The 13,693-nt window shown below is 38.2% G+C and overlaps 1 protein-coding gene across 1 annotated transcript; it reads left to right on the top strand.

Annotated features, from left to right (window-relative positions):
- Nucleotides 1-5,373: 5,373 nt before the first annotated feature.
- LOC104249731 (protein JINGUBANG-like) lies at nt 5,374-13,082 on the top strand. Its single transcript, XM_009806212.2, has 2 exons — nt 5,374-6,055; nt 12,036-13,082. The coding sequence occupies exons 1-2, from the start codon at nt 5,462-5,464 to the stop codon at nt 12,816-12,818; spliced, it is 1,377 nt and encodes a 458-aa protein (XP_009804514.1). The 5' UTR covers nt 5,374-5,461; the 3' UTR covers nt 12,819-13,082.
- Nucleotides 13,083-13,693: the final 611 nt, after the last annotated feature.

The following is a 13,693-nucleotide window of genomic DNA, read 5'->3' as shown; positions in this document are numbered from 1 at the left end:
GTTGTTGAGGTTCCTGAGTTGGAATCTCCTCTACTGGCTCTCCTTCCAGAGGGTAATCTTCATTTGTTTCCTCCTCTGCTTCTTGTGTAGGAAAAATAAATTTTCCCTCAAACTCCACCTGCTTAGAAGCACCTTTATTTTGTTTGGTATCTTCTGTTACCTTATTTACCATAGCAGATTCATCAAAGGTAACATCCCTGCTGAATATTACTTTCTTTGTCATAGGACACCATAAGCGATATCCTTTGACTCCAGAAGTAATTCCCATAAAAATAGCCTTCTTTGCCCTTGGATCCAATTTTGACTCTGTCACATGATAATATGCAGTTGAGCCAAACACGTGCAAAGAGTCATAATCTACAGCAGGCTTTCCATACCATTTTTCAAATGGTGTCTTGCCATCAATAGCAGCAGATGGTAGACGATTAATGAGGTGGCATGCATATGTAATTGCCTCAGCCCAAAATTCTTTGCCCAAGCCAGCATTGGACAACATACACCGTACCTTCTCCAGCAAGGTCCGGTTCATACGTTCTGCCACTCCATTTTGTTGTGGTGTATGTCTAACAGTGAAGTGTCGGACGATGCCATCATTTTCACAGACCTTATTGAAATGATCATTTTTGTATTCACCTCCATTGTCTGTGCGAATACACTTGATCCTCCTGCCTGTTTGATTCTCCACCATCGTCTTCCATTTGAGAAAAATTCCCAGCACTTCATCTTTGTTTTTCATTGTATACACCCACACTCTTCGAGAAAAATCATCAACAAAGGTTACAAAATAGTGCTTCCCACCCAATGAAGGTGTTTTGGAAGGACCCCAAACATCAGAGTGTACATAATCCAAAATGCCTTTAGTATTATGGATCGTTGTACCAAATTTAACCCTTGTATGTTTCCCTTTGACACAATGCTCACAAAACTCCAAGTTGCAAGCCTTTAATCCTTTTAACAATCCTTGATCTGATAGAGTTTTCAAGGATTTTCCTCCAGCATGTCCCAAGCGCATGTGCCATAGCTTGGTTGCTTCTGCCTCTTTGTCGTCACTGGATGTTACTATCGCTGTCCCAATAACTGTACTGCCACGATAGCGGTACATATTATTATTCTTCCGATTAGCCTTCATTACCACTAGTGCACCAGAGCATACTCTCATCACTCCATTTTCTGCAATGATTTTGAACCCTTTTGATTCTAGGGCTCCTACAGAGATGAGATTCTTCTTCAAATCCGGTACAAATCGAACATCTGTTAATGTTCTGATCATTCCATCATGGTTCCTTAATCGTATTGAACCAATGCCATATGAGGTAAGAGGGCTGTTATCCGCTGTGTGGATGACTCCATATTCTCCTTCTTGAAATTCCACAAACCAGTCCCTGTTGGGACACATATGATAGCTACAAGCCGAGTCCATCAACCATATGTCTGATGATGTTGATGACTCTGTTGTAACTAATGAGAAGTCTGAATCATCACAATCAGCTACATTTGAATCCATAATGGCCTTTCCATTGTTATGTTTGGCCTTATTCTTCAACTTCGGACAGTCTTTCTTCCAGTGCCCTTTTTCTCGACAAAAGGCACATTCATCTTTGCTGGGTCTGGATCTTGACTTGGATCTTCCCTTCTTTGTCCTCGTTTGATTTTGAGGACGACCCCTCACAAATAGTGCTTCTCCTTCTCCGCCCTTCTGTTTTTCTCGCTTTCTTTGTTCATAGCTGTACAAAGCCGAACAAACTTCTCTGAGAGAAACTTCGTCATTTCCATGGAGTAGAGTAGTTTCAAGGTGCTCGTACTCATCAGGAAGTGACGCCAACAACATCAAGGCCAAGTCACCATCATCATAAGTTGTATCCATATTTTGCAAATCTGTGACCAACTTATTGAAACTGGTGATATGTTCATTCATCGTGGTACCAGGAACATAGGTGAAGTGAAACAGTCTCTTCTTCATGTACAATTTATTTTGACTATTTTTCTTCAAAAATTTATCCTCCAGTGCTTTCCATAATTTACTTGCAGAAGTTTCCTTTGTGTATGGATATTTCTGCTCTCTAGCAAGGAAGGATCGAATGGTACCGCAAGCAACACGGTTGATAATTTTCCAATCTTCTTCTCCAATAACATCTGGTCTCTTTTCTTCAATGGCAAGATCTAGCCCTTGCTGAAAAAGGACATCTAGAACCTCGTCTTGCCACATCCCAAAATGCCCGGACCCGTCAAAAATTTCTACCGCAAATTTCGCATTTGACACAATTCTTGTCATAAGCAAAGATGCCAATGATGACGTATTGTTGACACTTGATAAATTCTTCTTGTTTATTGTCTCCCATATTTTACACAAATATTATTTAATAGCTGACGACACAAATCAAGATTATTTCCTTTCTGATGTAGAAGATCAGACTAAGCTGCAACTACAGAGCATACTCAGACAGAACCTTGACTCAGTTACCAAGATAAATCTTTTCTGATGTGGAAGATCAGACTATGCTGCAACCACAGAGCATACTTAGACAGTACCTTGGCTCTGATACCAATTGTTGCGGAAGCCAAATGTATATAGTGTGAATAAGTCACAACTACTATACCAAAAATTATGACAGCCACCAAATAATAAATAAGACAATAAAGCAACAATAAAGGGAACACCAGAATTTACGAGGTTCGGCTAATTTTGCCTACTCCTCGGACACAACCAATATTTTATTCCACTCCAAAAATACAAGTGAAATAATACTAAAGAGAGAAGATACAAATGCCTTAAACAGATGAGAAGGCAAATGAGAGGTGTGTTTCAATCCTAAACATTAGGCCTTCTTTTATAGGGGAAAAATCCCCCCCAAACTTAACTCCCAACCAATGTGGGACTTTGGCATTTTGCCAAACTTCAACAAATCTCCACCTTGTTAATTGTGTTGAGCAGGCGTGGGGAGAATTATCTTGTAGGACAAATACACATTCTAATTAAAGAAAATAGGATATTTTAGAAGTTAAATCAGTATTAAACTTCATGTGTATATATATATATATATATATATATATATATATTCATTTATCTCGGGCTCCATCATATTATTCCATTTTTCTTAAGCCAATCTAGAGGCATTTCAAAAATTCAGCAAACAATATCACTATATAGATAAAGAATTCGTTAGATTATAATTTGCTCCAAAGTCCAGTTCATATTCTTATATAGAATCAATTCGAAGCATGGAAACAGTCATCAAGTGCAGCACTTGATAATCTTCTTGCCAAAAGAACTTTCCATGAATAGCCAGAAAATTCAGGTGACGCACCGTACTGTTGGTGATAAGATGCTACCATTTCGGTTAAAGAATAAATTTGATTTTTATACCTTTTCTTTAAAGCAGTTAACGGATACGAGAAGTCTTGGGTGGTTTTGTTCCATATTCCTTTTTGGAGATAGTTAATAAGGAGAGGAAAAAGGTTAATAAACAATCCACAAGAAATAGTTGGGACGGATAGCCATTTTCAGAGATGCTATTTAGAGATTAGCCATTATTTATTTTGTCTCGAAATTTTAGACTAAAAATTTTAACTTTATGATAACTCAAAAAAATTTTGTCCGGAAATATTGAACTGAAAAACTGAAATTCAGGATGCACTGACTAATTCCTAAATAGCAGCCCTCCAAAGTGGCTACTTGGTATCATTTCTACGAAGTAATTAAGATTCAAATTACTCCCTCCGTCTCAATTTATGTTACATTTTGCTTCTCGTGAATCAAACTTCGTGAATTTTAACAAATATTCTTAAATGCATTTTTTTGGTCATATTGACATGATTTTTTTTAAATTTATAGTACTTTTCGTATAGTTTTCGACTATCTTAATATTAATTTTAAAATATTGAGTTAATTTTATCTAATATAGCTTAGAAGATTAGTAAAATAATTTTTGAAAAGTGAAAAATATTACATTGAGATAATAATAATTTGCAGATACAATTTTGACATGTTGGTCACCTTGAGAATGACTTTGCTGGATAATTTGCCAGATGTTTAGATATTACATTGAATTAAGCCGAAGGACAATTTTGTTTGGTTGTTTACTTTTGAATCGATAAGAAAATGTTCTACTCAAATCCAAAACGCCTAAAGTTTCAACTTTTTCACTACTAAAAAATCAAGTTTTAGCAACTGAGAAAATCTGTAGCTAAACAGAAAAATCCGTCGCTAATCTCATTTAGTGACTGATTAGCGACGAATTATCAAAAAATTCTACTAGTTACGAGCATTTTAGCGACAGATTAGCTACGACGTTCGTAGCTAATACCAATTCTTTTTTGTAGTGATTTAAGCACTCTATAATTTAGCCTTTTGTCAGAAACTAAATTATATCGCAGTGTGATTGATGTGACTAGCGATAGAGTGATGAAAAATATAGTACGGAAGTTTAGGTCTAGAATGAATGTACCATATCTTGTAGACGTAAGCGAATTATAAGCCTAGGCTCTTAATGCAAATAAACCTGGCTCTTAAAGTCTTAATGGAAAAAGTAAACCTTAATCATTGAGGTGGTTAGCATACATATTGGGTAATAAGTGAGATTTTAATTCTAATTATAGTGGATTATTTGCGAAGGGAGATTAAGAATGCCATTGCACAATTTGTATCATATGTTCAGTTTATCATGTCATATTAAGATACGATTAACATATAGTGCGTGAATATAAAATAATCCAGGAAAATCAATTAAGAATATATTACAAAAAGATTAACTAGTTGACATGAGACTACACGCAATCATGTTCATATGTTAGTTGTCAAACACCTAAAATATAATTTATTTGGAATCTTATTTGCGAGATTAGCATATATAAATTTTTATTTAAATATCCATTTGCTTTCTGTTGCCAAAATGCTCCACGGTGTCTGTCAATATTTAAAACAGAAAAAAAAAAAGAAGAAATAACTTATAGACATATTACGACGACGAGCAAATAAAATTGTCTTTTTTCATTTTTAACCCGTGCCCGAAAGTGTTTACGTTTGGTAGCTGAAAAGGTATATAAAATTTATCTAATTTTTGTATATAACATATAGATCAGTGTATATATCTATATATAAATATATATATATTTTTTCGGTTATTATTTTGTAAGCGGCTATACAATATCATTTTCCCAATTATAAAATACCCGACCCAACGCTAACCCAACCTGGAATAACATCCACCGTCCACGTGTCAAGATCTAGTTCATATCCTTCCCCATTTCCCATTTTCATCACTCTCTCTCCTCTCCCGCCTTCACTCTTTTTATATTCCCTACAAAAACTCTCAACCATTCTCCCTTTCATCCAACATTCTCTTCATCCTCGCCATCTTCATTCTGTTTCCCCTTGCTTTTTCTTCTCATTTTCGTATTCTTGCAAAAAAAATCAAACGATAATCAGCCGAGAAACAAAGAAAAGGCCAATTAACAACCTCAAATGTTAGCTGAAACTTATCCCCATAATAATTTATTATCTCATAGTAGTAATTTTCGTAACAACATGGTTCACTCCGTGCCCAATATGTCATCAACTGCCGTTAACGACGACGATTTCGACGTCCGTCAAAGTAGTTTCTCGGCCTATGACCCCAATCGCCTTAGCGCCGAGGGATCTCCTACGATGTTGTCACCTTGGAACCAAAGTTCTCCTTTTAATAAATCCCCTTGGTACAAATTTGACGATGATGTTCCGAAAAACATACCACAAAATGGACTCATTGGCTCTCTTGTTCGTGAAGAAGGGCATATTTATTCTTTAGCTGCAAAAAATGATATTCTTTATACTGGTTCAGATAGCAAGAACATACGTGTTTGGAAAGATATGAAGGAATTTGCTGCTTTTAAATCAAATAGTGGTCTTGTTAAAGCAATTATTATCTCCGGCGAGAAGATTTTTACGGGTCATCAAGATGGAAAGGTACGAGTTTGGAAGGTGCAATCGAAGAATCCCAGTAATCATAAACGTGCAGGGAGTTTGCCTACATTTTTTGACATTTTCAAGGCTTCCATTAAGCCCAGCAATTATGTGGAGGTAATGTTGAAGTTTGACCATTTTCCCTATGTCTTAAAATGTTAGCAAAAAATATATTTTCAATTGTTTAATCATATTATGTTTCTAACACCCCCTCTCACGTGCGAGTTTGATTTTTTTTCATGAGCCAAATATGTGTTTTTTTTTTTTTTGGTTTTCGGGTATCAGTCAAATTTGCCCCCAAGGGTCGGCTAAGTTAGTTGGGTGACCGGTTTCCCATATGGGAGACCTGAGATTGATTTCCCTCACCATCAGCCTCCTCAGACAGAGCTCATCACACCAGACGTGCTTAGTGCGATTTACATCTCCTGTGTAATTTGCGAGCTATTTGTTGGGAATAAACCCCTTACCAAAATAATATTCACGGTAATAAAGCGGAATAATAATGTAGCACCGAGATACGGTAATTAACAAGAATAAAAGAGTAACAATGACACCAAGATTTTTACGTGGAAAACCCTTCTGAATAAGGGAAAAAAACCACGACCCCGAGAGGAGCAACTGATATCACTATAGTAAGGAATTTTACACTTTGTAGGTCGGAGGTAAATACTCCAAAGACCACTACAACACTCAAAAGAAATAACCCTCTTTTGATATTCCCACCTCACTACAATATCGCTCACTCTCTATTTTCCTCACAGACTATTTTCTTATACCTTGTCTGTGAAACCTCACTCTTTCTTTCTCTCTTTGTTGGTGTGAAGAAATGAGAGTTGAAGCTCTCCTTTTATAGCCAAAGCTTCACCCTCTAAAGCCTACAATATTTGACAATTTACACACATTTTTCACAATTCAACAAAGTTGGCTACCAAACCAAAGAAATTCAACAAGGTTGGCTACCAACCAAACCAAGTCAACAAGGTTGGCTACCAAACCAAAGAAAACTCTTATTAGGCACATGCCTAATACTTCTTCAATGAGATGGACATCATCAATCTCCCCCTCCAGTCTCATTCATCCAGAGGAGGTAGCACTGTCTTCTAGTTTGAATGCATGCCGACAAGTTCTTTGCATAGCTCGAACTTGTTCCTTGGTACCACCTTGGTCAGCATATCTGCGGGATTCTCACTTGTAGAAATCTTCAAGACTTTTAGAGATTCATCATCTACCATTTCTCGAATCCAATGATATCTCACATCAATGTGTTTGGTCCTTGCATGGTACATAGAGTTCTTGCTAAGGTCTATTGCACTTTGACTGTCACAATAGACGACATACTCCTTCTGATGCAATCCAAGCTCTTGAAGGAATCGCTTGAGCCATATCATCTCCTTGCCAGTTTCTGTAGCGGCAATGTACTCTGCTTCAGTTGTTGAAAGTGCAACGCACTTCTGCAACTTAGACTGCCATGATATAGCTCCCCCTGAAAATGTAAATAAATATCCAGTAGTAGATTTTCTGTTGTCAATGTCACCTGCCATATCAGCATCTGTATAGCCCTTCAAGATTGGATCAGATCCTCCAAAGCACAAACAATCTCCCGTGGTACCTCTCAGGTACCTGAGTATCCACTTGACTGCTTCCCAATGTTCCTTTCCAGGATTTTCAAGAAACCTGCTGACAACACCAACTGCGTGAGCAATATCAGGTCTAGTACATACCATTGCATACATCAAGCTTCCGACTGCTGAAGCATAAGGAACTTTAGCCATGTTCCCTTTCTCCTCCACTGTTGTAGGACACATCTTCTTACTCAACTTTAGATGACCAGCAAGAGGTGTGCTGACTGGCTTAGCATTCTTCATGTTGAAGCGTTCTAGTACACGTTCAATGTACTTCTCCTGAGATAGCCACAACTTTCTACTTGTTCTCTCTCGAACTATCTTCATCCCTAGAATTTGTTGTGCTGGGCCCAAGTCCTTCATATCAAATGACTTGGACAGATCTCCTTTCAACTTTGCTATCAACCCCTTGTCTTTTCCTACAATTAACATGTCATCCACATACAACAACAATATAATAAAGTTATTCTCAGAAAATCTTTTGAAGTATACACATGGATCAGAATAGGTCTTTAGGTATGTTTGACTTTTCATGAATGAATCAAACTTCATGTACCACTGCCTTGGTGCCTGCTTCAATCCATAAAGACTCTTATTCAATTTGCACACCATGTGTTTCTTTCCAGCTACTTCAAATCCTTCTGGTTGCTCCATATAAATCTCCTCTTCCAAATCTCCATGAAGAAATGCAGTTTTCACATCCAACTGCTCCACTTCAAGATCTAGGCTAGCTGCTAAGCTCAAAATTGTTCGAATAGAAGTCATTTTAACAACGGGGGAGAAAATTTCGTCAAAATCAATACCTTTCTTCTGTTCGAAGCCTTTAACCACCAATCGAGCTTTGTATCTGACCAGCTTGCCATCTCCATCTTTCTTGAGTTTAAAGACCCATTTGCATTTGAGTGGTCTTTTACCCTTTGGAAGTTCAACCAGCTTGTATGTGCCATTTTTCTGGAGAGATTCCATCTCTTCTTGCATAGCTTTCATCCACTGGTTCTTTTCTGGATGGGACAACACCTCCTTAAGACTTTCTGGCTCCCCCTCATCACTGATGAGGACATACTCTGTGGAAGGGTACCTGCGTGACTCTACCCTTGGCCTCTCTGATCTCCTCAGAGGTTGAGGTTGTTCTTCTCCCTGAGTGGGGTGCTCCACTTCCTCGACACCTTCATCAAGTTGCTCCCCCTGCTCAATAACCTCACCAGGTTGCTCCCCCTGCTCGGCAACCTCGTCGGTCGTACTTTCTGCACTTGTGGGATTGTTAGAAGTAGAAGGAATAGTAACAAAGTTAGGAATTATACCATTCTTCGCCTTTTCTGACATATCAGCAGCAGTTCCAACTTCACTTTCTCGGAAGACTACATCTCTACTTCTGATGACCTTCTTCTTTACAAGGATCCCACAGTCTGTACCCGAACTCTTCATCTCCATATCCGATAAATATGCAGGGAATAGATTTATCATCCAGCTTTGTTCTCTGCTCTTTTGGTACATGTGCAAAAGCTCTGCAACCGAACACCTTCAGATGCGAGTAGGACACCTCCTTGTTGGTCCAGACTCTCTCTGGGATTTCAAACGCCAACGGAACTGATGGACTCCTATTGATCAGGTAACAGGCTGTCTGAACTGCTTCACCCCAGAATGACTTAGGCAGTTTAGCCATTCTGAGCATGCTTCTCACCTTCTCCACAATGGTGCGGTTCATCCTCTCGGCTACGCCATTGTGCTGTGGGGTTCCAGGAACTGTCTTTTCATGTCTGATCCCATGACTTGAACAATACTCTTCAAATTCCCTTGAAGTGTACTCACCTCCATTGTCACTTCGGAGACGCTTTAGCTTTCGACCCGTCTCCCTTTCTACTAGAGCATGAAACTTCTGGAAAACTTGAAACACCTGATCTTTGGTTTTCAAAATATAAACCCATAATTTTCGTGAAGCATCATCAATAAAAGTAACAAAATATTTGTTACCGCCCATTGATTCAATTTCCATTGGGCCGCAAACATCAGAATATACTAAATCAAGTATATTCAATTTTCTTTCAGACGATGTCTGAAATGAGACTCTATGCTGCTTACCAAATAAACAGTAGTCACAAGGTTTTACAGTTGTACCTTTGGCATAAGAAATGAGTGATTTCTTGGCAAGAATCTGCAATCCCTTCTCGCTCATATGACCCATTCTTTTGTGCCATAAATCTACAGAAATCTCATCTTGTGCTGCGTTCAATTCACCTTGGCATATTTCTGCATTTGTCCAGTACAACGTGCCACGAGCAACTCCCTTTGCAATCACCAATGATCCCTTAGTGAGTCTCCACTTTTGATTTGCAAAATAACTCTCGTATCCATCTCGGTCTAAAGCAATTCCCGAGATCAAGTTCATCCGCAAATCAGGTACATGCCGCACATCCTTTAGAACCAATGTGCATCCGACATTTGTCTTGATACAAATGTCACCAATCCCCGCAATCTTTGAGTAACTTGTGTTACCCATTTTCACTGTGCCGAAATCACCTGCTACATATCTGCAAAAAAGATCTCTTACCGGTGTGGCATGGTGAGATGCCGCTGTGTCAACCACCCATTCCGACTCTGAACCTGACAGGTGCATGCATTCCTCTTCCTCATTTATAAAGAGGACAACATTATCATTATTTTGCACCATGGCGGCTGTGTTGTCGTCATTCTTCTGGCCACTGGTTTCACCTTTGCCCTTCCTTGGATTTGGGCAATCTCTTTTGAAGTGACCTGGTTGATTACAGTTGTAGCAATTTCTGACTCTTGATTTGGATCGGTTCTTTGACTTCCCACGAGCTCCGGATCTACCATAGTTGTTCGAACTCCTTTGATAACTCCTGCCTCTACCTTCTGTGATGAGAGCCTGTCCTTGATTTTCAGGCTTCTTTCTCATCTTCTCATTGAGTAGAAGAGCCGATGTGACATCTTTCAACTCAATAGTAGTCTTACCGTGCAGGATGGTTGTTGCCAAATTATCGTACGAAGATGGCAACGAGTTCAATAGCAAGATGGCTTTATCTTCTTCCTCGATTTTCACTCCGAGGTTGGCAAGCTGTGTGATTAGTCCGTTAAACACATTTAAATGTGACAAAAAATTCGTACCTTCACTCATGTGTAGGGCGTATAACTGCTTCTTCAGGTACAATTTATTTGTCAGCGTTTTGGACATGTATAGGCTTTCCAACCTTGTCCAAATTCCACGTGCAGTGTCTTCATCAATGATGTTATTTACCACATCATCTGATAAGTGCAACCTGATTGCACTAGCAGCTCTTTCATCCAAGTCAGCCCAATCCTCAGCTTTCATGGTATCAGGCTTTTTGGAATCAACATCTAGAACCTTGTGTAATCCTTGTTGGATGAGCAGATCTCTCATCCTTCTTTGCCATGTTGAGAAACCGTTATCTCCATTGAATTTTGCTACCTCGTACTTTACTCCGGACATTTTTATTTTTCACCAAGTATAGTACTACCGACAGTGAATAGTATTTCAGTGAACGAGCAGAACCTGTGCTCTGATACCAGTTGTTGGGAATAAACCCCTTACCAAAATAATATTCACGGTAATAAAGCGGAATAATAATGTAGCACCGAGATACGGTAATTAACAAGAATAAAAGAGTAACAATGACACCAAGATTTTTACGTGGAAAACCCTTCTGAATAAGGGAAAAAAACCACGACCCCGAGAGGAGCAACTGATATCACTATAGTAAGGAATTTTACACTTTGTAGGTCGGAGGTAAATACTCCAAAGACCACTACAACACTCAAAAGAAATAACCCTCTTTTGATATTCCCACCTCACTACAATATCGCTCACTCTCTATTTTCCTCACAGACTATTTTCTTATACCTTGTCTGTGAAACCTCACTCTTTCTTTCTCTCTTTGTTGGTGTGAAGAAATGAGAGTTGAAGCTCTCCTTTTATAGCCAAAGCTTCACCCTCTAAAGCCTACAATATTTGACAATTTACACACATTTTTCACAATTCAACAAAGTTGGCTACCAAACCAAAGAAATTCAACAAGGTTGGCTACCAACCAAACCAAGTCAACAAGGTTGGCTACCAAACCAAAGAAAACTCTTATTAGGCACATGCCTAATACTTCTTCAATGAGATGGACATCATCACTATTATACAGTGAGCAGATTACTCAGTGCGTACCCGAAGGGTAGCGACTACGAGTTTCTCTGAAAATTTTCCTTTACTTGATTATATCATAAAATTTAAACTATTAGAGTTAACACATTTTTAATTAATTGATTATATTATGTCTCAACATAGGGCAAACACTTGAAAATATACTAGGGAGCATACTTCATTTTGCTTTTTGGCTGATGACGAAATTTGCATGCTCTGATGTCATGTTGAGATAGTGTGACTATATATTTTATCTAAAAATTTAAACTGTTTGAGATAACACTATTTTAGTTATATTATGTCTCAATAGGTAAAGCGTAATCGGACAGCCCTTTGGATCAAGCATTGCGACGCAATTTCATGTTTGAGCATGGACCATAGCCAAGGCCTTCTCTACTCAGCTTCATGGGATAGAACATTTAAAGTATGGAGAGTTGATAACTCCAAATGTTTAGAATCAGTTAAAGCCCATGACGACGCCGTTAATTCGGTAGTAGCCAGCGTAGACGGAATCGTTTATACCGGTTCAGCAGACGGAACCGTCAAAGTTTGGAAAAGGGAATCCGTAGGAAAAACCGTAAATCATGTTTTTGTACAAACACTATTGAACCAGGAAAGTGCAGTGACGGCTCTAGCGGTTAATAAATCCGGTTCAGTAGTTTATTGCGGTTCTTCGGACGGCGTTGTGAATTTTTGGGAACGTGAAAAACAGTTGTCTCACGGTGGAGTTCTCAAAGGGCATAAATTAGCGGTTCTTTGCTTAGCAATTGCTGGGAATTTGGTTTTCAGCGGTTCAGCAGATAAAAATATTTTTGTTTGGAAAAGGGACGGTTCGGTTCACACGTGTTTGTCTATATTGACCGGTCATAATGGACCGGTGAAATGTTTAGCGGTCGAGGAAGATAAGGAGTCGACCGGAAGTGAGGAAAAATGGGTGGTTTATAGTGGAAGTCTTGATAAATCGGTGAAAGTTTGGAGTGTTTCAGAAATGGCACCTAATTTGCATCATATGGCCATGAATAATGGTCAAGAAGATGTAAGCTGGGATTCAATCCCATCCGCTAAATATTCATCAGACGGTCCAAGTATATGACACGTGTAATGAAGCTGCATTATTAGTCCAAGGTGGTCTTATACACCATTAATCGCACAGAGAAGAAGAAACATTAACGAAGGGATTATGGTGTAAATAAGGCAATTCTGATTGTGTAAATTTCTGGTACAATGACTATGTAATTCAGGGTAGGAATGTGGATCAATAACTTCTTTCTTACAATTTCTTAGTTACTTATACCACTTTCCTGTAATAGCACTTAAATTTATTTACTTTACAAAGTTTTATTCATCTTGTGATGCATCTCTGTCTCATTTTAATTATTTTATATTTGAAATTCACTAATCCGACTAATAAAAGCCGATCTACTAAAGAGAAAAAAACAAACGTTTCTTCTCAAGAGGCTGAGTTTGAACTGAAAACCTCTAATTAAGATGAAACAATCCCAACCATCCCCTCCTTTTCTTCCGATGCATCTGTTCATCTACTACTTAATTCCATTACTTTAATTTATTTATTTTTTGCTAAAGAATTTCGTTTGTAACGAATTAGAATGTTTGTTTGGACAAAGAAGTAGGTGGATCTTGTCATTAGCAAAGATGAGTGTGGCACTACTCCCTCTTTTAATCATTTCATGGTTCTATACAAATATATAAAATCTGGCGAATCAGATATCATATTACGACAATTTTTTAAATCCAATATTTCATACTGCGAAGCATATTCCATGAAACAACCTGGCTTTGACATACCTTTTTAATGAAAAATAAAAAATGATGTATAACTGAATTTCTGCTCACGTTCTCTCATTACTATTGGGCACTAAAAGATTCTTCCGAAGAACAAATCCAGAAACTATCAACTAGACTATTTGTAAGCGATTAATATATTTCACATGCCAATATTTTGACCTA

The sequence above is a fragment of the Nicotiana sylvestris genome, chromosome 4, assembly GCF_000393655.2.
Source record: "Nicotiana sylvestris chromosome 4, ASM39365v2, whole genome shotgun sequence".
Classification (NCBI taxonomy): domain Eukaryota; kingdom Viridiplantae; phylum Streptophyta; class Magnoliopsida; order Solanales; family Solanaceae; genus Nicotiana; species Nicotiana sylvestris.
The sequence above is the reverse complement of the archived record's forward strand: the minus strand, read 5'-3'. Positions and strand labels throughout refer to the sequence as shown.

Coding starts and splice junctions, on each gene's coding strand:
- LOC104249731 (XM_009806212.2), top strand. CDS start 5,462: ATGTTAGCTGAAACTTATCCCCATAATAATTTATTATCTCATAGTAGT. Junction 6,056..12,035: donor AGCCCAGCAATTATGTGGAG/GTAATGTTGAAG, acceptor ATGTCTCAATAG/GTAAAGCGTAATCGGACAGC.